Here is a 25,257-nt window from a genome sequence, read left to right on the forward strand (position 1 = left end):
TTGAGTTTGGGCTAGGTCTAGTGTTAGCACTAGGGATAGGGCTAGATATGGGCTAGGGTTAGTGTTAGGATTAAAATCAATGTCTAGAGTTGGGTTTGGTTTTATTTTTAGGGTGAGGTGAATTTTTTTTTTTTGTCTTTGTCTGAAGGTTAGGATTGAGGTAATATATTGGTATAGAGTTGGAGTTAGAATTAGGATTTCTATCTTGGTGGATGGGGGGGGGGGGGGGAGAGGAGGGGCTGTAATTCCCCAGGGGGTAATTGCTCCAGGGGGGGGGTAATGTCCTGTAGGGGGCCCAAAACATTTTTTTCTTTCTAATTCCGCGACTGTTTAAGAGTATTCTCATCAACTTCCCAAAGTTTCAGGGCAATCGGATGAAAGCTGCAGTAATATGCTGCGAACTAAATGGGAAGGCTGGCACAAAATTTTAAGAAAATGTCATCAATACTCTATTGATCATGACGCATGGCCCTTTTTTATTTAACTTGCTTCCTCTGTCTGTCGTCATAGATCCAAACAGCCGAGCGAAATTTCGGGCACTTCGAACTGACAGATTCTTTTCAAAGTTGGCATGTGGGTCAAGACTTGAAGACAATGCATTCTGACATCAAAATTGACTTAATTGGAAACCTAATTAATTTATATTTTCTGAAATTAGAAGGTAGTCTTATCCTACTATTCCGCAATATAATACGTGCATTATCATCTTCATTAAGTGTGCAATAGTTTTTAGTCATTCGACTTTATTGTATTTAAAAAAAATTTAAGTAGGCCTACTGAAAAAAAATGCATTAAAAACGTTTTAATAGAAAGCTTTTATGTAATAATGCACTAAAAAGTAGAAAATAAATGATTTTCTTAAAATATTTGATAATACTCAACTATTTAAATAACTGTTTGCGAAGGTTTTTCCCTTGCACACCTTTCTGGGATCCGGTCGACTTAATTCATACTAATGTGATACGGCATACTTATTTCATGAGTAGAATAAGAACTTGCAAGACGTTATTTTGTCCCACACAGGGTTGAGATAGTTCGCCCACGTTTTAAACATTTTTCATCAAGCTAAATTATTTTCTAATATATTTTTAGAGCAAATTTTTATTTTACATAAGTGGAACAACAGAACACATACAAAAGGATAAACTGTATTTCTTGTGAAGCTTCTTACTATTTAAATGTAATTATATTTGAAGCTCTTTTCATGCATTTAAATTGTATGTTTATTTAGAGAAGCTGATTTAAGGGAATTAGATATTTTACCCGCTGTCAATTGACTATTTTTAGAAAGATGTAGCCCGCAGTCCTTTCTCCTGAACAAAGATGGACCTATCTGGGTTGAAGCAAAAATAACCAGAGAAAATGTGGGCTAAAATATTAATTTATACAAACATATGATAAAATACAGTGTATTTAAATATTTTTTTTTGTTAAATTAGGATACAGAGAAAAAGCTGAATACACAAAATAACAAAAAACTGAACGAATGGCAAAAATATTTTCATAATTCTTTAATCCAATGATTAAAGCAAATTTGTCTAAGTCTTAACGAAATCAAGTCTACTTCTCTTCTGTTCAAACAATACAATGCAAACAAGAAAAGTTTATTTAGTAGAAACACGAGTCCTGCTGTTCCAGGAGAAGTTAGCACCATACGACTTCTTGGGCAGTTTGGTTTTCTTCTTTTCCTCTTCTACAAACCAACTCCATCCTGAAAATGGTGGGAACACAAGAAGTGGTTAGTCTACACAAGTATATAAGTGGTTAGTCTACACAAGTATAGAAGTGGTTAGTCTACACAAGTATAGAAGTGGTTAGTCTACACAAGTATAGAAGTGGTTAGTCTACACAAGTATAGAAGTGGTTAGTCTACACAAGTATAGAAGTGGTTAGTCTACACAAGTATAGAAGTGGTTAGTCTACCCAAGTATAGAAGTTGTTAGTCTACACAAGTATAGAAGTGGTTAGTCTACACAAGTATAGAAGTGGTTGATTTACACAAGTATAGAAGTGGCTAGTCTACCCAAGTATAGAAATCCTGTTCCAAAGGAGAACCTTGTCATCTGGTAAAGTAATTTTTGACAGACTTAAACAACATTGTTTCAGAAGTACGAATGAGGAGATGGAGATGGCTGGGTCATGTCCTTCACATGAACAGAAGAAGACTCCCCAATGTGGTGCTTAAGTGAACTCCGCCTGGAAAACGAAAGAGAGGAAGGCAACTGGGAACATGGAGGAGAGAGATGGAAGAAGAAGTGCAGGCTACTGGCAAGAATCAAAGTGGCTCACCCAAGACTGGGATGGCGGAGATTTGTGGCTGCCCTATACTCCACAGGGAGTGATGAGGATTAAGGAAGGAATTGCAATTGTACACCAAAGCTGATGTTCACTTAAATATGGTGAATCACAAAGTTACATTTAAATATGGTGAGTCACAAAGTTACATTTAAATATGGTGAGTCACACAGTTACATTTAAATATGGTGAATCACAAAGTTACATTTAAATATGGTGAGTCACAAAGTTACATTTAAAAAGCCCTACCATTTTTCTCACAAAAGGCGATGGCATCTTCTTTGCTGCAGAAGTTGACTTCAGTGTTTGACAAAGGGTCCCCTCTGAAAAACAGTGGGCAAATATTATTTGATAAGAGGGGTCAATGATCAAGGTTTAGGGAGAAGTCTTTCTCTTGTCATCTAGGTGGATAGTGTAGTCTTGTCTAAGTTGTTCTGCCCTGGGAATGTTAGTTATGTAGTCATGTCTTGCCTAAGTTGTAAATGATGACTAAAAAAACTTTCAAATTGTTAAAATGGAAATCTGCCAAAATGTGAGATCTTGACCTAGAGTAAAACTTTATCTAGTGAGTAGTACCGTCAGACCTAGCGTAATCATCCAATAGAAAAGAAATGCACATATTCAACCTAGAAGTGATAGACTAAGCATAATACTCAATTTAAATAAGAATGAGTAGAATAGGCATCAGCTATTTCTGTAGAGGTCATTGCCGGTTTTTTTTTCTGCAGTTTAAAATCTTCTTTAAAAATCTGCAAAAATCATAAGAAAAATGAGTGGAGTCAAACTGAAAAGTCATAGGATTAAACCAGGGGTCTCCAAACTTTTTAGTCTGAGGGCTGTATTAACTATCAAATTTCAGTTCGGGGGCCAGTTCTTCCAGGGATGTCTTTGATATTTCTGGGCAAAGTTCCTCAGCCATCACCAACAAACGGTTTTTCCGTGGACAAAAAGATCTCCGCGGGCCGGATGAGAGGATATCGCGGGCGGCATCTGGCCCGCGGGCCGTAGTTTGGAGACCCCTGGATTAAACAAGCAAAGTAATTACTGTGCTGTGATTGAAAAGGTCAAATGGTGGTGGATGATTAACAGTTCAACACAATCAATAGTAGAAAGGGTAGGCCTCTCTAATTGCTGGCTTGAATAATATCTAAGACAAGACAATTTATGCTATCTAAGGGTGATTTATTACTGTTATATGAGGTAATTTATTACTCTTATATGGGGTAATTTATTACTCTATATGAGGTTATTAATCTACATATATATATAAAACAAAGAGGTCGGATGCCCGATTGGCCACTTCCTGACACCGCAAGCGCTTCAAATTTGGCAGGCTCCTGCCTCTGGATGATAGAACAGAAAAAAATTCCCCTGAAATTGTAGACAGACCCTCGGAGGTAGCAAAAAAATCTATTCAGGAAAACTCTGGAAAGGCTTTAGACATGACCGGTCCAAATTTTCCCTATATAAACATTGTTAATTTGGTGAAAAATGATGACTAGTTTAGGAACTTTGGCTCTGTAAATCTGGCTCATTTTATCCATAAACCTGGGTAAATGAATGGACCGTATGGGGTAACAAGTGACCATGAGTTAAATTCTCCTTATATGAGCTATGTATCCAATTAAACTTTTGCCCCCTGATATTTTGTGAGGTTGTAGAAAAAAACCTATGGATGTCAGAAAAAACTCACCATCTGGAAAAATCGATAAAGTGGTCAAAACTGACCAGTCCTATTTCCCTATATAATCATTGTAATTTATGTGAAAAACAGGGTAATTTCAATCAAGAATTTTAGGCTACTTAACCTCTGTAAATCCGGCTTATTTTTTGCATTCACCTCTATACTAGGCTGTATGGAAAAACCTCAATGAGATCTAAAAAATGACAGCGAGTGAAATTCTCTTTATATAAGCTATATATGCCCAGGCGCCTCAGTTGCCCTAACATGAGTTATCCATACCATCCTGAATTGTCACCATTGAATGTTCACTACATCCCAAAATACATGTCTGTTAAATGTTTACTTACGTAGAGATCCATCCCATCAAAGGATTCTCCCATCTTTCTCTTTCATCAAACTCCATGCGCCACCTGCGTGTGTTATAGCTGCCAGACTGCATGGCATTGCGAGCTGGGACAAAAATTCTCACTGTCCGTGTTTTGATGTGTTCTTCAGGAACTCCACTGATAGCTGAGATGTCGATCTTGAAAAAAGTTTTTAGTTTTAAGACAGCAGAAAACAAATTATTTCAAGTGTGGTGCATGAACATACAGCTAGAATAAAGCATACAAACACAGGATGAGTAAAGCACAATTATATTTTGTATTTTAAACTTGTAAACGCCTATGAGAAGACTACATGACTGGTATTTTTAAAATGCGTCAGTTACTTTTAAGTTGACTGCATGAAAATATTTTTTCCCATAACTGTTAAGAGAGAATATGATTAATATAAAAAAACAACATCTAAATATAATGCCATTGTGAAGGCTGCCATGCACACAAAACAAACAGAGCTTTCAATGCCAGCAATTGGGAGATAACAGACCTTCTCATTGACAGTGATGGTGATGTCTTTGTTTGTTGATTCCTTGTTCTCCACTTCTGAGCCACTTGAAACTGTTACATTAGAGCTAGCCCTGGCCATTTTATATTAAAATGTATTTTTAAAAAAAAACAACTAGCAATCAAAATCACAAACAACAATAAAAAGATAATTTTTTACAACTAGAGTCTAACAGCATTGGCGGGTTCAGCCCTGAGCTTTTATGGAGGCAACCCAGTCTCTCATAGACTACAGGAATAAACATTAAAATGGGATAGTGTGGTCAGCACTATGCCCGGCCGCCTATGTTTCCCTAACATTAAAATGGGATAGTGTGGTCAGCACTATGCCTGGCCGCCTATGTTTCCCTAACATTAAAATGGGATAGTGTGGTCAGCACTATGCCAGGCCGCCTATGTTTCCCTAACATTAAAATGGGATAGTGTGGTCAGCACTATGCCAGGCCGCCTATGTTTCCCTAACATTAAAATGGGATAGTGTGGTCAGCACTATGTACGACCGCCTATGTTTCCCTAACATTAAAATGGGATAGTGTGGTCAGCACTATGTACGACCGCCTATGTTTCCCTAACATTAAAATGGGATAGTGTGGTCAGCACTATGCCTGGCCGCCTATGTTTCCCTAACATTAAAATGGGATAGTGTGGTCAGCACTATGCCTGGCCGCCTATGTTTCCCTAACATTAAAATGGGATAGTGTGGTCAGCACTATGCCTGGCCGCCTATGTTTCCCTAACATTAAAATGGGATAGTGTGGTCAGCACTATGCCTGGCCGCCTATGTTTCCCTAACATTAAAATGGGATAGTGTGGTCAGCACTATGCCTGGCCACCTATGTTTCCCTAACATTAAAATGGGATAGTGTGGTCAGCACTATGCCTGGCCGCCTATGTTTCCCTAACATTAAAATGGGATAGTGTGGTCAGCACTATGCCTGGCCGCCTATGTTTCCCAAACATAACTCCAACCTGGGATCAGAACTAAAAAAAATGCCAGTTCTGTGGGTTTATAATGTATCCCTAGTCTAGTATTCATTGGTATGAGGCATTTTGATGAAAATACAACAAATAGTTTGCAATGAAAAAAAGTTGGGTTGTTTAAAATCAATATAGCCTATATTAACTTTATGTCTAAAGTCTTTATTACTGGTAAAAGAATTCCAAGTCAGGGTAGGCCTATATTCATGTAATTGGCAAGTGAACTGAATTCATATTTGAATTTCTTGATTATTTAAAAAAAATTTTTTTAGATAGTTCATTGTATTATAATAAACATTAGGAATGTAAAGATTGGTGTTGTATTACTTTAAAATTAGTTTAACTAGTGAGAATTGCTTACTTCTTTAATTTGGCTACTACTAGATTTTTTAATATACTCTATAGATTCTAGTATAATCTAGTATGCTTATATACTAAGTAGATCTAGTAGATTGCGACTAGACTACTAAGAATAATTGAACTAAGAGTACACTGTATTACTTTTACACAATTCTAAACTTTTAAGTCTTTTAAGTCTTTAAAAGTGGATCCAGCAAGCTAGTAGAATTCTAAATCAAGATCTAGAAGGGTGTTGGTAAACTAAATGGCAAGGCGGTAAATTGTGAGACATACCTGCGGAATCAAGGGTAAAGAGCGAGACACATTTTGTGAGAAATTTTTTTGTTTCAAGATTTTGGTGGTTTGGTTTTTCACCAGATGTGCGAGAAGAAAAGTTATAAACTAAACAAGTAAATACATCATGAGTGTTGTAGGCCCATGTGTGTTGTTCTGTTTAAAAATAATTTTCTTGATCTGGTTTAGATTTCTTTTTTTTTTAAATCTGAACATCGACGCTCCTATGATCAGCGGGATAAAAATCACAGAGATCTTTGCATTTTACTCCCACCTGGGATAAGTATCAAGCGTGGGTAAACCTTAAATTGCGAGACAAAAATGTTTGGCAGTTCTCGCACCCTTCTTGCAATTTACCCCCTCGCGTCTCACAATTTACCAACAACCCATATTTCCAACAACAATGTTTCCAACAGATGCAACCATGCTCATTTACTATAGCAGCCATCTTGTTCAGTGTTTCTTCCAGACTTTTTTCTCCGGGGGGGGGGGGGGGGGGCACTTGAAAATTTAGGGGTGGGTAGACTTTCTACGGGGGGGGGGGGGGGGGGGAGCGGACACTGTTAAAAATAGATGCCTGGAAGAAACTCTGATCTTGTTTAAATTTTATTTTTATAAACTTATAGCGCGAGATTCAGGGGGAAGCCACTCTATTTTAAAAAAGGCTGCTGTTTATATAGCAAATCTTGCTGTTTAATCATTTATCTATAATATTTGACACAAACATTTAATATCACAACATACTTCTATTAACTATTAAAGCCTTGACAATGAGGTAACGTTTTCGTACATTGATAGCCGCGGGCGATTTTACATAGATCTAGTTATTCTAGGCCTACCCAAAACGATAGATTACCGTAATAATAACTTTATATAACTTATTATTATAATTATTAGTATTAGGCATATTATTGTTAGGCTATAGCCTATAGGCCTAAGTAATACATACAGTAATAATAGTAATAAGTAATAAGTTAATGTAAGTAAGTAGTAAAGTGTAGATTTAGTAGTGAAGATTCTATTATCGGTATCAAAAATCCCCCCTTTCTTTTAAAATTAAATCAACCTTGATCCTATTAAGCGGCTTGATAGACGAAGATGTTGAAAAATCTTCGACGACAAATTTGTTGCCATTTTTCACTGTTGTGTTTAATATTGTGCTTCACCTTGAAAAGCGGGAGATAATTCTCACTTACTTTTAGACGTACTCTTCATTAAAAAGAATGCATTTGGTCAACTCTATTTACTAGAATCTAGATTTAGTGACTTAGTCTGATTTAGGCCTTAGAAAATCTCGATCTTCTAGATCTAAATCTAGATTCTCGATCTAGAGTCCAGACCTAGAATCTAGATCTAGATCCTATTCTAGATCGGTCTAATCCTGATCTATAGATCTACATAGATTCTAGATCTAGTATACTTGATCTAGCTTAATGAATGATGATGTTCATAATGTTAGCTTCTTAATAAAAATAGCATCGGGCACTATTTTAATTCATGAATTGAATAGGCCTAGGCTAGGCCTAATTTAATTTTTATAATTTCTTATGATGTAGACTCTAGGCCTACTAAAATAAATAGTAAATACTTTACTTTAACTTACTTAACTAATAACTAATTAACTATAGTACTATACTATAACTATACTACACAAAGTGAATATTATGTTATGTAATATGTAGGCCTATGATATTTAGTTAGGCCTACATGTACAGAATCTAGAATACTAGATCTAGATCTAGAATCTAGTACTTATACTTATGATATACTTAACTAACTAATAACTAGATTCTAGTTCAATCTGGATCTAGATTCTAGATCTAATTGTAAATTAATAAGAAAGAAGTAGGGCCTAGGCCTAAGAAATAGACTTTTTCACTCTAGTCTAGCAAAACAGGTACAAAAAAAAATGAATTCAATAAATCTAGAAAAGTAATTTATTTAAAATATAATTTTCTTAGACCAAGATTCACTAGCAGCAGTCACGCTGAGAGAGAGAGACTCATCCACTAACTATCTGAGTCTCTAAAGACTCCACCACTCTAGATCTGGTAAAATAAAAATGACAGACCCTCCGTTTACAATCCGCATAAGATCAGAAAACAATCAGGATATGGACTGGATGGTGAAACCAGACGAAGTTACCTTTTTGCAAACATTAGTAAGCAAAAAAACTAATACAAACTTTTAAATTTAAAAGTAGGCTCTATGGTCCTATTTAGTATTTATTTTGTCAGCCTGATTTTTGTCATTATGCTTATTAAAGTTTAAAGAGCTACAGCCTTTAAGGGGGGTGGGGAGCTGCCACATCTGACTAGTTTTATTTAACCTTGAGGTCTGACGCATCCAAAGGCAACATTTTACTTTATACAATGATAACAAACGATCAACGTAATGAATGTGTTAGTTAAAAATAAAATAATTAAACAACTAATTAAAACTCTGCATCCTTTTGCCTATGCTGTCTATAATTGTGCTGTTATTCAGTTCACTTAAATCATCAATATCTGTTGAGAAAAGCTACAAGTGTGTCACAGCACTGATTGAATAAACTTAGCAAGTGATTTCAGGAGATCATGTCCTTACACTAGTGATTTAGGTAATGTTAGGTGATTCTTGAAGGATTTATGAGATCATGTTCTTTCACTATTATATGTCACATTATATTCAGGTTTGAATTCCTGCCTCATTTGCATATGAATGCAATGAGCATTGTTTACAGCTATGTCAAACAAATCAAGAAATATGTTTGACCTTTGACCCATTTCACATGTAACCTTCTGATCCATGAGATAAGCAGTTTGGGAGTATGTGTTGTTAAACCAGTGTCAGATAGTACCACAATAATAGAATCACAAGGTGGAATGTAGAAAGTATGAGTAGGTCACAAGGTGGAATGTAAAAAGTATGAGTAGGTCACAAGGTGGAATGTAGAAAGTATGAGTAGGTCACAAGGTGGAATGTAGAAAGTATGAGTAGGTCACAAGGTGGAATGTAAAAAGTATGAGTTGGTCACAAGGTGGAATGTAGAAAGTATGAGTAGGTCACAAGGTGGAATGTAGAAAGTATGAGTAGGTCACAAGGTGGAATGTAAAAAGTATGAGTTGGTCACAAGGTGGAATGTAGAAAGTATGAGTAGGTCACAAGGTGGAATGTAGAAAGTATGAGTAGGTCACAAGGTGGAATGTAGAAAGTATGAGTAGGTCACAAGGTGGAATGTAGAAAGTATGAGTAGGTCACAAGGTGGAATGTAGAAAGTATGAGTAGGTCACAAGGTGGAATGTAAAAAGTATGAGTAGGTCACAAGGTGGAATGTAAAAAGTATGAGTAGGTCACAAGGTGGAATGTAAAAAGTATGTGTTATACCAGTGTCAGATGGTACCACAATAATAGAATCACAAGGTGGAATGTAAAAAGTATGAGTAGGTCACAAGGTGGAATGTAAAAAGTATGTGTTATACCAGTGTCAGATGGTACCACAATAATAGAATCACAAGGTGGAATGTAAAAAGTATGAGTAGGTCACAAGGTGGAATGTAAAAAGTATGAGTAGGTCACAAGGTGGAATGTAAAAAGTATGAGTAGGTCACAAGGTGGAATGTATAAAGTATGTGTTATACCAGTGTCAGATGGTACCACAATAATAGAATCACAAGGTGGAATGTAAAAAGTATGAGTAGGTCACAAGGTGGAATGTAAAAAGTATGAGTAGGTCACAAGGTGGAATGTAAAAAGTATGAGTAGGTCACAAGGTGGAATGTATAAAGTATGTGTTATACCAGTGTCAGATGGTACCACAATAATAGAATCACAAGGTGGAATGTAGAAAGTATGTGTAGGTCACAAGGTGGAATGTAGAAAGTATGTGTAGGTCACAAGGTGGAATGTAGAAAGTATGTGTAGGTCACAAGGTGGAATGTAGAAAGTATGAGTACATAACCCTCGAGTAACACTTTTGCAGACATTTTCCACATTTCAAATTATTTTTTTCTTCCAGATTTTCATGATGTGTGTATTCTATTAACACACACTGAAATATGTCCTTTTCCTGTGCTTTCTTATGTAGCAATAGTGAATTAAAGAGGTTATTTCATTGTAAACTTCACAGCATAATTGCTCAAGTGTTTTAGTCAGTGTAATATTCTAGTCCACACTTCTGTTTTCTCGCGGGGGAGAAGTTGAATTGGCTCAAGTAACCATTCTGTACTCTTAAAAGTCAAGTTTATGGATAGTAAAACACAGCTGTACTGCTAAAAGTCAAGTTTATGGATAGTTTTACTGCTAGAAAAAACCTACCTCACCATGTTGCACCAACATAATTTTTAACATTATTTTACAGGAGGTCTTCTCACAAATAATGCCACATGCCTCTCATACAGCCTTTGAATGTGAGTTTTTTTTTTTAAAGAAAAGTTTACATAGTGATTAGCCACATGTGATGTAGTTGGTATTTAGCCACATTGAGTGTGGTTGGTATTTAGCCAGATGTGATGTAGTTGGTTATTAGCCACATGTGATGTAGTTGGCAGTTAGCCACATTGAGTGTGGTTGGTTATTAGCCACATGTGATGTAGTTGGCAGTTAGCGACATTGAGTGTGGTTGGTATTTAGCCAGATGTGATGTAGTTGGTTATTAGCCACATGTGATGTAGTTGGCAGTTAGCCACATTGAGTGTGGTTGGTATTTAGCCAGATGTGATGTAGTTGGTAGTTGGCAACAAATGCTGTTGCTGGTATTTAGCAACACATATCTTAAGAGTACTTGAACTTAGAAAACAAACCTGTTGATTATTTAACCAGAGCTATAATGACTAAGAATAACCCATTAAAATAGTTAACATGATTAACACTTAAGCAGCTATTAAATTTTGAAAAATATGAAAATTGAGTATAACATTTTAGAGATTCACTTTTACCATATATTGCTTTTGTAGATGAGGATGAAGATGGCGACAGAATTACTGTTCGATCTGATGATGATATGAGAAATATGTTTTATAACGTAAGTTATGTGCACTGGTTTTCTGTTTCCATGTTGGCTGAGAGGTTGCCTGGTGTCAGGTTGAATAGGCCAGCTCTGTCAGTGTTTAGCAGCCTTTTGTATTTGTATTATTCACTTTAGATAGCAGCAAGACTGTCCTGTAAGCAGAAGTTGATTTAGTTAGAGCTAAATCTAACACTATTATAATCTGTTTCCAATACTTGTTTTAAAGTACTTCAGTGAGTTGAGTGATGAAGATCGAGCTAGAGGACTTTTTCCACCCTTGATAATTTTCCCCAAACGTGAGTCTTTTTGGTTTTTAATAGTTTATAAGTTTTTGCTTTATGGTACTGTTTAATGATGTCAACATCACTGTACTGTTTAATGATGTCAACATCACTGTATTGTTTAATGATGTCAACATCACTGTATTGTTTAATGATGTCAACACCACTGTATTGTTTAATGATGTCAACATCACTGTATTGTGTAATGATGCCACCATCATAGGCCTTTGGTGACAAACAATGGAGATATCACTTATCAACTCTGTTACAGAATTCCACTTTTCTAGTTGAGAAAAATTTGCAGCTGATTGACAATTTTATTCTCTTAAAATAAGAAATCTGAAAGCTTTTCTGCTGATCCATTTTGTTTTGTTTTGCCAACAATGAGAAGGCCAACGGATTTTAAGCATAGTGTATGAAAACAGCTCAACTAGTAGTCCACTTTCCAAAAATTGTAAAATTTCAAACAATGCTCTGTTGTGTTCAAATAATCAGATAGTAGGGGGAGGGGGGTGACACCAAATAATAAATGCTAAATTGTTGGACGGGGTGTTGACACCATCAGTTACTGTACCAGGTGACACCCAACCTAGTGACACCACTGATATATCTTACTGTTGCTTTTTAAAATTTGGTTACCATAATTTATCAGGGCAGAATTTTATAAAAACTTGCGGTTTAATTTTACATTGTAAATAATTCCAGACCCAAAGACACCACAGAACAGAAATATTCATGGTTTGAAAGTAAGTGTAGGCATGTGTTTATTACATAATATATGGTACTGTTGCCTGTATTCTACTATCACGTATTTCAATTGTAGTCATGTGTTTGTAGTCTATAACATACATGATACAACTGCTTCAATTCTACTATCTCAACATATTTTTTTTTGCAAACTCATCATACATAATTTAGACCTGTTATAGACGATTGCATTATAAGATCTAAAATGATATAGTTTTTGGTGTAGCCAATCTTCAGAGGTTGATGAATTATGCTAGGTGAATTTTCAATAAAAAGGATTACTTAATTTAATATTTAAACTGTACATAAATATCAGATTCTTGGGGTTTTTAATACTTGTATAGAGCACGTAATTAATTTTTTAAATAAAAACCAGAGAGCTAAAGATATGTTGAATGAAAATGTCAGAGAGCTAAAGATATGTTGAATGATTTTGCTGCAGATCAGAACCGGCAGTCAGACAGAGGAAAAGGCTGAGACGCAGCATCCTGTGGCAAGGTTAGTCGTTTTACACTGATACATTATCCTGTGGCAAGGTTAGTCATTTTACACTGATACATTATCCTGTGGCAAGGTTAGTCGTTTTACACTGATACATTATCCTGTGGCAAGGTTAGTCGTTTTACACTGATACATTATCCTGTGGCAAGGTTAGTCATTTTACACTGATACATTTTTACTGCTCTAACTAGCTTAGTTGTGGGGGCAATATTCCATCAGACATGAAGTTTTAAACTACACATTGGGATATGTAAAGTTACAGTTTTAAGTTCAAACTACACATTGGGATATGTAAAGTTACAGTTGTTGAGAATATACCTCTGTATTGCTGGTAGATTCTGATATTACCTAGACCAGTTTCTATGAATGATGTGCTTTTGTTCCAGACCTAATGGCATTGAGAGGATTCTCAGCTGTGGGAATATCACCAAAGAATCATTACATTACGCTGAAATATTAGGCTTAGGAAATGGAGGGAAGGTCTATAGGTAAGCTTTAAACTTGCTCATCTCCTTCCACCTTAAAGTGATAGTTGTCCAGATGTTGACCCCATTAATGTAATAAAGTTGTCCAGATGTTGACCCCATTAATGTGATAAAGTTGTCCAGATGTTGACCCCATTAATGTGATAAAGTTGTCAAGATGTTGATGCCATTAATGTGATAAAGTTGTCCAGATGTTGACCCCATTAATGTGATAAAGTTGTCAAGATGTTGATGCCATTAATGTAATAAAGTTGTCCAGATGTTGACCCCATTAATGTGATAAAGTTGTCCAGATGTTGACCCCATTAATGTGATAAAGTTGTCCAGATGTTGACCCCATTAATGTAATAAAGTTGTCCAGATGTTGACCCCATTAATGTGATAAAGTTGTCCAGATGTTGACCCCATTAATGTGATAAAGTTGTCAAGATGTTGATGCCATTAATGTGATAAAGTTGTCCAGATGTTGACCCCATTAATGTGATAAAGTTGTCAAGATGTTGATGCCATTAATGTAATAAAGTTGTCCAGATGTTGACCCCATTAATGTGATAAAGTTGTCAAGATGTTGATGCCATTAATGTGATAGTTGTCCAGATGTTGACCTCAATAAACTCCTGTTGTTAACTAACAGAACTTGTCATATGTTGATATACTTGCTTTATATTTCAGGGCTATTCATAAACCTACGAAGCAAGTTTTGGCTGTCAAGGTAAATCTTAACCTCTACCAGTCTAATTCTTATTTTACCCCCCCCCCCCCCCCCGTCTGGTATTTGCTAACTTTTGTGTCCTATGTGTTAATTATCTTCTCTGTCCTTCTTTTAACTTGAGCCCACCTGAGTAAACAGCACAGTGGAATATAAGGATGAGCCTCATTCTTGTGGTTCTTGTACACTAAACCAATGTTGTCACAGTGCTCTAGATCTTGTACACTAAACCAATGTTGTTACACTAAACCAACTGTAGATCTTGTACACTGGCGTTAATCATAACCATAAACAATGATATCTTTTAGTTTCAAGACAATAAAATATATCAAAGCTAATAAGTGACCATGAAAAAAATTGTTATCTTTCTACAGGAAATATTATTAGACATAACAGTAGAAGTACAAAAACAGATCATTTCAGAACTGGAAATCCTGTACAAGGTGAGTGTCTTGTTGCTATCAAGTTTTTCTTCTCTTATTCAGGGCAATGAATTATGCTTTGGATGTTGATAAAAGCAATGTCGCAGTGCTCAAATAAATCCCCACTATAAAAATGATGACTATGTGATCATTCAATGAGCTAAATGACATCTTTCCTCTTGTCCCTAGTGTATCAGTCACTGAGCTAAATGACATCTTTCCTCTTGTCCCTAGTGTATCAGTCACTGAGCTAAATGACATCTTTCCTCTTGTCCCTAGTGTATCAGTCACTGAGCTAAATGACATCTTTCCTCTTGTCCCTAGTGTATCAGTCACTGAGCTAAATGACATCTTTCCTCTTGTCCCCAGTGTGATTCCCGCATGATAATATCCTTCTATGGTGCTTTTTTCTACGAGAACCGCGTGTCTATATGTACAGAATTTATGGATGGTAGGTTTTAAAATTTTACTGTGTAAATGTACTTTACTAGTAACTAGTGATGGTCTTCAAGTATTCCAACAAATTGCACAGAAATATTCAAGGATTGTTTTACTTGTCATTAACATCTGTAGGACTATTTTAAGGACATTTCATCCATCTAATCTACTCATTCATAAAAAGAGTGAAAAGGGCTATTTAAGACTTTCATAAACTGACCAGCTGGCTAACCCTGTGTTGTTGTCTGTAAGTTGACCAGCTGGCTAACCCTGTGTTGTTGTCTGTAAGTTGACCAGCTGGCTAACCCTGTGTTGTCTGTAAGTTGACCAGCTGGCTAACCCTGTGTTGTCTGTAAGTTGACCAGCTAGCTAACCCTGTGTTGTTGTCTGTAAGTTGACCAGCTGGCTAACCCTGTGTTGTCTGTAAGTTGACCAGCTGGCTAACCCTGTGGTGTTGTCTGTAAGTTGACCAGCTGGCTAACCCTGTGTTGTTGTCTGTAAGTTGACCAGCTGGCTAACCCTGTGTTGTTGTCTGTAAGTTGACCAGCTGGCTAACCCTGTGTTGCTGTCTGTAAGTTGACCAGCTGGCTAACCCTGTGTTGTTGTCTGTAAGTTGACCAGCTGGCTAACCCTGTGTTGCTGTCTGTAAGTTGACCAGCTGGCTAACCCTGTGTTGCTGTCTGTAAGTTGACCAGCTGGCTAACCCTGTGTTGTTGTCTGTAGGTGGCTCACTGGACTGCTACATGCCAGTCCATGAGAGGGCGCTGGGCCAGATTAGCCTGTGTGTTATAGAGGGCATGCTCTACATGTGGAACCTGAAAATTTTACATAGAGGTGAGGAGGCCATCAAACCATTTTAGTTATTTAGGTCCAGTGTGGAACGGTTTTGAGCTAGTTAAAAGTGTAGACAGAGGCCATCAAACCATTTTAGTTATTTAGGTCCAGTGTATAACGGTTTTGAGCTAGTTAAAAGTGTAGACAGAGGCCATCAAACCATTTTAGTTATTTAGGTCCAGTGTATAACGGTTTTGAGCTAGTTAAAAGTGTAGACAGAGGCCATCAAACCATTTTAGTTATTTAGGTCCAGTGTGGAACTGTTTTGAGCGTGTGTGTATTTCAATTTACATTCTGAATCCTGGGTAAAACTGTGAATTCTCATGGACTTTTGACCCAATCCTTGCACAGCTATTACCCTTGAAATCAATGTTAATTTAGATTTAAGGTATCTAATGCTAAGTGACTAAAAAACTATTTGACAAGTGACATAATTGACAATGTTCTTAACCTGCAGATATCAAGCCATACAACATACTAGTCAATACTGCAGGTCAGGTGAAATTATGTGACTTTGGGGTCAGCACACAGGTAATATTTAAATTTACTGATTTTGGGGTCAGCACACAGGTAATATTTAAATTTTGTGACTTTGGGGTCAGCACACAGGTAACATTTAAATTTACTGACTTTGGGGTCAGCACACAGGTAATATTTAAATTTGGTGACTTTGGGGTCAGCACACAGGTAACATTTAAATTTACTGATTTTGGGGTCAGCACACAGGTAATATTTAAATTTGGTGACTTTGGGGTCAGCACACAGGTAATATTTAAATTTACTGATTTTGGGGTCAGCACACAGGTAATATTTAAATTTGGTGACTTTGGGGTCAGCACACAGGTAATATTTAAATTTAGTGACTTTGGGGTCAGCACACAGGTAATATTTAAATTTGGTGACTTTGGGGTAGCACACAGGTAACATTTAAATTTGGTGACTTTGGGGTCAGCACACAGGTAACATTTAAATTTACTGATTTTGGGGTCAGCACACAGGTAATATTTAAATTTACTGATTTTGGGGTCAGCACACAGGTAACATTTAAATTTACTGACTTTGGGATCAGCACTTAAAATATTTTGATGCACTAGTCAAATGTTATGCTGAGAGAGAGTTACATCCCCTGATTTGTTTTGTCCCCAGCTGGAGAAATCTATAGCCTCATCATTCCTGGGTACCAATGTTTACATGGCCGTAGGTTGAGCACATTGTCTCTCTTACTTTCATTTTAATGACAAACTTGAATGACCTTAATCATCAAACTAATTGACTTTGTCACTTAAGTGTGATCAGAAATGTGAATAATCTGAATGATCCATACATTGAGTTTGTAACTTGAAATCATCACTTCATTACCATCAAGTTGAATGGGTGTAAAAAAGGAAAGCACCCCCTGTGTCCATATCTACCTGTTTCAGTTGATATTTCTTGTTTCAGCCTGAGAGAGTTCAAGGTCATGACTATGGTAAACCTGCAGAAGTCTGGAGTTTTGGTGTCACTTTGTTTGAGGTAGCCGCTGACATTTTCCTAGTGCCATTATATACCTGTGGTATCAATATGAGACCATTATATATTTGTGGTATCAATATGAGACCATTATATACTTGTGGTATCAATATGAGACCATTATATACTTGTGGTATCAATATGAGACCATTATATACTTGTGGTATCAATATGAGACCATTATATACTTGTGGTATCAATATGAGACCATTATATACTTGTGGTATCAATATGAGACCATTATATACTTGTGGTATCAATATGAGACTATTATATACTTGTGGTATCAATATGAGACCATTGTATACTTGTGGTATCAATATGAGACCATTATATACTTGTGGTATCAATATGAGACCATTATATACTTGTGGTATCAATATGAGACCATTATATACTTGTGGTATCAATATGAGACCATTATATACCTGTGGTATCAATATGAGACCTTTATATACTTGTGGTATCAATATGAGACCATTATATACTTGTGGTATCAATATGAGACCATTATATACCTGTGGTATCAATATGAGACCATTATATACTTGTGGTATCAATATGAGACCATTATATACCTGTGGTATCAATATGAGACCTTTATATACTTGTGGTATCAATATGAGACCATTATATACTTGTGGTATCAATATGAGACCATTATATACTTGTGGTATCAATATGAGACCATTATATACTTGTGGTATCAATACGAGACCTTTATATACCTGTGGTATCAATATGAGACCATTATATACTTGTGGTATCAATATGAGACCATTATATACTTGTGGTATCAATATGAGACTATTATATACTTGTGGTATCAATATGAGACTATTATATACTTGTGGTATCAATATGAGACCATTATATACTTGTGGTATCAATATGAGACCATTATATACTTGTGGTATCAATATGAGACCATTATATACTTGTGGTATCAATATGAGACCATTATATACTTGTGGTATCAATATGAGACCATTATGTACTTGTGGTATCAATATGAGACCAATATATACTTGTGGTATCAATATGAGACCATTATATACTTGTGGTATCAATATGAGACCATTATATACTTGTGGTATCAATATGAGACCATTATATACTTGTGGTATCAATATGAGACCATTATATACTTGTGGTATCAATATGAGACCATTATATACTTGTGGTATCAATATGAGACCATTATATACTTGTGGTATCAATATGAGACCATTATATACTTGTGGTATCAATATGAGACCATTATATACTTGTGGTATCAATATGAGACCATTATATATTTGTGGTATCAATATGAGACCATTATATACTTGTGGTATCAATATGAGACCATTATATACTTGTGGTATCAATATGAGACCATTATATACTTGTGGTATCAATATGAGACCATTATATACTTGTGGTATCAATATGAGACCATTATATACTTGTGGTATCAATTAGAGACCATTATATACTTGTGGTATCAATATGAGACCATTATATACTTGTGGTATCAATATGAGACCATTATATAGTTGTGGTATCAATATGAGACCATTATATACTTGTGGTATCAATTAGAGACCATTATATACTTGTGGTATCAATATGAGACCATTATATACTTGTGGTATCAATATGAGACCATTATATACTTGTGGTATCAATATGAGACCATTATATACTTGTGGTATCAATATGAGACCATTATATACTTGTGGTATCAATATGAGACCATTATATACTTGTGGTATCAATATGAGACCATTATATACTTGTGCTAACAATGTGACACTATTTCATGCAGTGACACCATAACTTGCTGTAATGTAGTCCCCTAACCCTCCCCTGAAATCCCCTAACCCTCCCCTGAAATCCCCTAACCCTCCCCAAAATCCCCTAACCCTCCCCAAAATCCCCTAACCCTCCCCAAAATCCCCTAACCCTCCCCAAAATCCCCTAACCCTCCCCAAAATCCCCTAACCCTCCCCAAAATCCCCTAACCCTCCCCAAAATCCCCTAACCCTCCCCAAAATCCCCTAACCCTCCCCTGAAATCCCCAAACCCTCCCCCAACTCCCCTTACCCCCTTCACCATTGTTGCTCCTCCAACCTAAGAGAAATTTTTGTGTTGCATATTTCAGCTGGCCACTGGCAAGCTGCCTTTTCTAAGTGTAGGTAGTTTTGTTCATCTTCGCCTTCCACAACCAAATAGTTGATGTGACAAACACATGTAAAAAAAAAAACATCTTAGCTTTCAATTTAAAAACAGCTCATGTCATTAAAATCTTAGGTTTAAAAAAAAAATAACTTAAAATCTTCTTTAAAATTGCTCTTTAAGTGTTGCATGTGTTTTTAAACTAATCTCTTTATTCAAATTTTAGATGAAATATTCAGCTGACAATTCAATTAGCCTTCAACCCATTCAGCTGATGAATCTGATAATAAACGAGGTAAAAAATTGTTTGTGCAAGTCACTGGGGTTTTAACGGCATCAAGTTGCAGACTTAAATTCTTCATTTAAAGGCAATAGCTGGGGACAGAAAAGTTAAAGACAAATAGCTGGGGACAGAAAAGTTAAAGACAAATAGCTGGGGACAGAAAAGTTAAAGACAAAAGCTGGGGACAGAAAAGTTAAAGACAAATAGCTGGGGACAGAAAAGTTAAAGACAAATAGCTGGGGACAGAAAAGTTAAAGTTAAAGACAATAGCTGGGGACAGAAAAGTTAAAGACAAATAGCTGGGGACAGAAAAGTTAAAGACAAATAGCTGGGGACAGAAAAGTTAAAGACAAATAGCTGGGGACAGAAAAGTTAAAGACAAATAGCTGGGGACAGAAAAGTTAAAGACAAAAGCTGGGGACAGAAAAGTTAAAGACAAAAGCTGGGGACAGAAAAGTTAAAGACAATAGCTGGGGACAGAAAAGTTAAAGACAAATAGCTGGGGACAGAAAAGTTAAAGACAAAAGCTGGGGACAGAAAAGTTAAAGACAATAGCTGGGGACAGAAAAGTTAAAGACAAAAGCTGGGGACAGAAAAGTTAAAGACAAATAGCTGGGGACAGAAAAGTTAAAGACAAATAGCTGGGGACAGAAAAGTTAAAGACAAAAGCTGGGGACAGAAAAGTTAAAGACAAAAGCTGGGGACAGAAAAGTTAAAGACAAAAGCTGGGGACAGAAAATTTAAAGACAATAGCTGGGGACAGAAAAGTTAAAGACAATTGCTGGGGACAGAAAAGTTAAAGTTATAGACTATAGCTGGGGACAGAAAAGTTAAAGTTAAAGACAATAGCTGGGGACAGAAAAGTTAAAGTTATAGACTATAGCTGGGGACAGAAAAGTTAAAGTTAAAGACAATAGCTGGGGACAGAAAAGTTAAAGTTAAAGACAATAGCTGGGGACAGAAAAGTTAAAGTTAAAGACAATAGCTGGGGACAGAAAAGTTAAAGTTATAGACTATAGCTGGGGACAGAAAAGTTAAAGTTAAAGACAATAGCTGGGGACAGAAAAGTTAAAGTTAAAGACAATAGCTGGGGACAGAAAAGTTAAAGTTAAAGACAATAGCTGGGGACAGAAAAGTTAAAGACAATAGCTGGGGACAGAAAAGTTAAAGTTAAAGACAATAGCTGGGGACAGAAATGTTAAAGACAATAGCTGGGACTTGAAAAGATTGTTTTGATTTTAATGTTGAATTCTGTTTGACCTTTCAGCCAACCTTAAGACTTCCAGAAGAAAATTTTTCCTTGGAGTTGATTGATTTTGTTCAGAGATGGTCAGTTTATTTGCCTAATGTCCAGTTGTGGTATGTCTGACTGTGGCCTAATGTCCAGTTGTGGTATGTTTGACTGTGGCCTAATGTCCAGTTGTGGTATGTCTGACTGTAGCCTAATGTCCAGTTTTGGTATGTCTGACTGTGGCCTAATGTCCAGTTGTGGTATGTCTGACTGTAGCCTAATGTCCAGTTGTGGTATGTCTGTTAGTCATCTAGCCAGTTAGTCATCCAGCCAGTTAGTCACCTAGCCAGTTAGTCATCCAACCAGTTAGTCACCTAGCCAGTTAGTCACCTAGCCAGTTAGTCACCTAGCCAGTTAGTCATCTAGCCAATTAGTCATCTAGCCATTTAGTCATCTAACCAGTTAGTCATCTAGCCAGTTAGTCATCTAGCCAGTTAGTCATCTAGCCAGTTAGTCATCTAGCCAGTTAGTCATCCAGCCAGTTAGTCATATAGCCAGTTAGTCATCCAGCCAGTTAGTCATCTAGTCAGTCAGTTAGTCATCCAGCCAGTTACTCATCTAGCCAGTTACTCATCTAGCCAGTCAGTAAGTCATCTAGCCAGTTAGTCATCCAGCCAGTTAGTCATCCAGCCAGTTAGTCATCCAGCCAGTTAGTCATGTAGCCAGTCAGTCATCCAGCCAGTTAGTCATCTAGCCATATTTGAGTCCTGTTGTCCAGTTGTTCTCACACTCTCATCATGTCTTCCACTTGATGTTCCCCTCACAGCCTACAGAAAGTTCCTGACCTAAGGCTCTCAGAACAAGACCTTCTGGTATGTGATGATATCCACTTACATACTCTCATTTCTAAGCTTAGATAAGACGACTTTAATCAAACAATTCACTCTCATTTCTTAGCTTAGATAAGACGACTTTAATCAAACAATTCACTCTCATTTCTAAGCCTAGATAAGATGACTTTAATCAAACAATTCACTCTCATTTCTTAGCTTAGATAAGACGACTCTAATCAAACAATTCACTCTCATTTCTAAGCTTAGATAAGATTTTAGTTTGATTTATTAACTTTTTTTCCATCCCCACCTAAACAGACACTGTAAAATTACTGACACTTATTTTCTCTCATTTTTAAGAGCCATCCTTTTATGAAAAAACAAGATCATATAGACCAGTCCATCATATCAGAAATGGTATCTCAGAGAAAAAACAAGATCATATAGAGCATTCATATCAGAAGATGAAAGTGGAGGCAACTATAGTGAGGCAGGTGTTGGAACCCCCAAGGGTAAAGTGGGACAGCCTAAACAATCCTGGATAAGGACAGTGGAAGGAGAAGCCTGAGCTGGCCCAAAGTCCTGTGGGGGGGTGGTGCTCCACAGGGACTTGAAAAGGTCAAGTCATCCTAGCAGAGATGGTTCCTCGGAGAGAAAAACTAAGTGCCACTAGATGCTATCATATCCATTCTGTATTTTTGTTTAAATATTTTTACAATGTTGAGTTACAGGTTAAAAGATGAATGAAATAATTACTGTGCATTGATTGAGTTGTATATATCTAGTAGTTAAGGTATAGACTGAATTGATAGTCAACTAGATTGGGGCCAACCACAGGGTTACTATAGTTACATAGGCAACTTCTTCACACTTTACCTCAAAGTTTTTCAATTAAATTAAGTGTGGCTAACAGTGTATTTATTCATGTAAATTTTAATTGATAAAATATTGGGAAAAAAAAATTTGTGATTGAAAAATGTCTTTGAAATTTGAAATTGTTTTATTTTTAGTTGATATAATATGTGAACATGTAATTGTAATATGGGGTGGTAATTTATGTCATAAGTACTTGAAGTGGTAGTGTATGTGATGTGGTGATAGAGTATGTGTTGTTTACATACTTTGGCAGTTTATCAATGACACCTCCCCTCCTCCCACATTGTTCTATTATACAATTCAATTTTCATACATTTGCCTTAAAGAACTGAAACATTTTACAATTGTAGATGTCAAGGCTTAAGTTGAGAAGACTCCATGGAATTTTATTTATCTTCCATGGTGTTTGAAATGTGTTATTCTGAGACTGTGTAGCAACATTTTTTTGATGGTTGGTTCTCCTACCAGCCTGAAGGTTTGATCAGATGTATCAAATGTGGGCTGGTGTGAAGGTTTGATGACATGTACAAATGTGGGCTGATGTGAAGGCTTGATGAGATGTACAAATGTGGGCTGGTGTGAAGGTTTGATGAGATGTATCAAATGTGGGCTGATGTGAAGGTTTGATGAGATGTATCAAATGTGGGCTGGTGTGAAGGTTTGATGAGATGTATCAAATGTGGGCTGGTGTGAAGGTTTGATGAGATGTACAAATGTGGGCTGATGTGAAGGTTTGATGAGATGTACAAATGTGGGCTGGTGTGAAGGTTTGATGAGATGTATCAAATGTGGGCTGATGTGAAGGTTTGATGAGACGTACAAATGTGGGCTGATGTGAAGGTTTGATGAGATGTATCAAATGTGGGCTGGTGTGAAGGTTTGATGAGATGTACAAATGTGGGCTGGTGTGAAGGTTTGATGAGACGTACAAATGTGGGCTGGTGTGAAGGTTTGATGAGATGTATCAAATGTGGGCTGGTGTGAAGGTTTGATCAGATGTACAAATGTGGGCTCATGTGAAGGTTTGATGAGATGTATCAAATGTGGGCTGATGTGAAGGTTTGATGAGATGTACAAATGTGGGCTGATGTGAAGGTTTGATGAGATGTATCAAATGTGGGCTGATGTGAAGGTTTGATGAGATGTATCAAATGTGGGCTGATGTGAAGGTTTGATGAGATGTATCAAATGTGGGCTGATGTGAAGGTTTGATGAGATGTATCAAATGTGGGCTGATGTGAAGGTTTGATGAGATGTATCAAATGTGGGCTGATGTGAAGGTTTGATGAGATGTATCAAATGTGGGCTGATGTGGTTTGATGAGATGTATCAAATGTGGGCTGGTGTGGTTTGATGAGATGTATCAAATGTGGGCTTGAAAGCCTCTATATGGCCTGGTGTTTATTCATTATGTTGATGAGGCCAGCTCTTAAAATCTTCCACATATCTTTTTTTGTTGAACATAAATTACAGCTACACAATCTTTCTGTTTCTGTCTCTTTTTTTTATGCCACGCATAGCTGGATACACAAAGATCAGAAGTAATTATGATCTCTTCTATACATCTGACTACTCTAAAAGCATGATCTCTTCTATACATCTGACTACTCTAAAAGCATGATCTCTTCTATACATCTGACTACTCTAAAAGCATGATCTCTTCTATACATCTGACTACTCTAAAAGCATGATCTCTGCTATACATCTGACTACTCTAAAAGCATGATATCTTCTATACATCTGACTACTCTAAAAGCATGATCTTTTCTATACATCTGACTACTCTAAAAGCATGATCTCTTCTATACATCTGACTACTGTAAAAGCATGATCTCTTCTATACATCTGACTACTCTAAAAGCATGATCTCTTCTATACATCTGACTACTCTAAAAGCATGATCTCTTCTATACATCTGACTACTCTAAAAGCATGATCTCTTCTATACATCTGACTACTCTAAAAGCATGATCTCTTCTATACATCTGACTAAAAGCATGATCTCTTCTATACATCTGACTACTCTAAAAGCATGATCTCTTCTATACATCTGATTACTCTAAAAGCATGATCTTTTCTATACATCTGACTACTCTAAAAGCATGATCTCTTCTATAGATCTGACTACTCTAAAAGCATGATCTCTGCTATACATCTGACTACTCTAAAAGCATGATCTCTACTATACATCTGACTACTCTAAAAGCATGATCTCTGCTATACATCTGACTACTCTAAAAGCATGATCTCTTCTATACATCTGACTACTCTAAAAGCATGATCTCTGCTATACATCTGACTACTCTAAAAGCATGATCTCTTCTATACATCTGACTAAAAGCATGATCTCTGCTATACATCTGACTACTCTAAAAGCATGATCTCTTCTATACATCTGACTACTCTAAAACTAAAAGCATGATCTCCTCTACACATCTGATTACTCTAAAAGCATGATCTCTTCTACACATCTGACTACTCTAAAAG

The 25,257-nt window shown here is 36.5% G+C and overlaps 2 protein-coding genes across 9 annotated transcripts; one reads left to right on the top strand and one right to left on the bottom strand.

The window, feature by feature from the left end:
- Nucleotides 1–1,496: 1,496 nt before the first annotated feature.
- On the bottom strand, nucleotides 1,497–7,676 carry LOC131956661 (NADH dehydrogenase [ubiquinone] iron-sulfur protein 4, mitochondrial). Of its 2 annotated transcripts, none has more exons than XM_059321207.1 (5): nucleotides 7,541–7,676; nucleotides 4,847–4,937; nucleotides 4,327–4,502; nucleotides 2,545–2,618; nucleotides 1,497–1,711 (listed from the first exon to the last, which is right to left on the bottom strand). In XM_059321207.1, exons 1-5 carry the CDS (start codon nucleotides 7,606–7,608, stop codon nucleotides 1,605–1,607), a joined length of 516 nt encoding a protein of 171 aa, XP_059177190.1. In that variant the 5' UTR covers nucleotides 7,609–7,676; the 3' UTR covers nucleotides 1,497–1,604. The 2 variants fall into 2 exon arrangements, with proteins under 2 accessions (XP_059177190.1, XP_059177180.1); XM_059321197.1 differs by having other exon boundaries at nucleotides 4,847–4,942; nucleotides 7,540–7,664.
- A 36-nt stretch (nucleotides 7,677–7,712) lies between these two features.
- LOC131956634 (dual specificity mitogen-activated protein kinase kinase 5) lies at nucleotides 7,713–24,253 on the top strand. Of its 7 annotated transcripts, none has more exons than XR_009388973.1 (21): nucleotides 7,713–8,054; nucleotides 8,436–8,635; nucleotides 10,814–10,862; nucleotides 11,409–11,476; nucleotides 11,688–11,757; nucleotides 12,448–12,488; nucleotides 12,932–12,987; nucleotides 13,377–13,478; nucleotides 14,148–14,187; nucleotides 14,559–14,627; nucleotides 14,976–15,057; nucleotides 15,768–15,878; nucleotides 16,336–16,409; nucleotides 17,025–17,075; nucleotides 17,319–17,390; nucleotides 19,534–19,563; nucleotides 19,774–19,842; nucleotides 21,098–21,159; nucleotides 21,888–21,933; nucleotides 22,255–23,756; nucleotides 23,793–24,253. XR_009388973.1 is itself a non-coding variant. In XM_059321163.1 (20 exons), the coding sequence occupies exons 2-20, from the start codon at nucleotides 8,537–8,539 to the stop codon at nucleotides 22,339–22,341; spliced, it is 1,278 nt and encodes a 425-aa protein (XP_059177146.1). In that variant the 5' UTR covers nucleotides 7,713–8,054; nucleotides 8,436–8,536; the 3' UTR covers nucleotides 22,342–24,253. The 7 variants fall into 7 exon arrangements, 2 of the variants coding, with proteins under 2 accessions (XP_059177146.1, XP_059177154.1); XR_009388974.1 differs by having other exon boundaries at nucleotides 22,255–23,282; nucleotides 23,355–24,253; XR_009388977.1 differs by having other exon boundaries at nucleotides 22,255–23,282; nucleotides 23,392–24,253.
- The last annotated feature ends 1,004 nt before the right edge of the window (nucleotides 24,254–25,257 follow it).

Source organism: Physella acuta, unplaced genomic scaffold (genome assembly GCF_028476545.2).
Source record: "Physella acuta isolate Inbredline_101_S28 unplaced genomic scaffold, ASM2847654v3 ptg000079l, whole genome shotgun sequence".
In the NCBI taxonomy this organism is placed as follows: Eukaryota; Metazoa; Mollusca; class Gastropoda; family Physidae; genus Physella; species Physella acuta.

Coding starts and splice junctions, on each gene's coding strand:
- LOC131956634 (XM_059321163.1), top strand. CDS start 8,537: ATGACAGACCCTCCGTTTACAATCCGCATAAGATCAGAAAACAATCAG. Junction 17,076..17,318: donor GTACCAATGTTTACATGGCC/GTAGGTTGAGCA, acceptor TTCTTGTTTCAG/CCTGAGAGAGTTCAAGGTCA. Junction 21,934..22,254: donor TCTCAGAACAAGACCTTCTG/GTATGTGATGAT, acceptor CTCATTTTTAAG/AGCCATCCTTTTATGAAAAA.
- LOC131956661 (XM_059321197.1), bottom strand. CDS start 7,608: ATGGCAACAAATTTGTCGTCGAAGATTTTTCAACATCTTCGTCTATCA. Junction 2,619..4,326: donor TTGATGGGATGGATCTCTAC/GTAAGTAAACAT, acceptor ACTGTTTTTCAG/AGGGGACCCTTTGTCAAACA. Junction 1,712..2,544: donor CGCCTTTTGTGAGAAAAATG/GTAGGGCTTTTT, acceptor CACCATTTTCAG/GATGGAGTTGGTTTGTAGAA.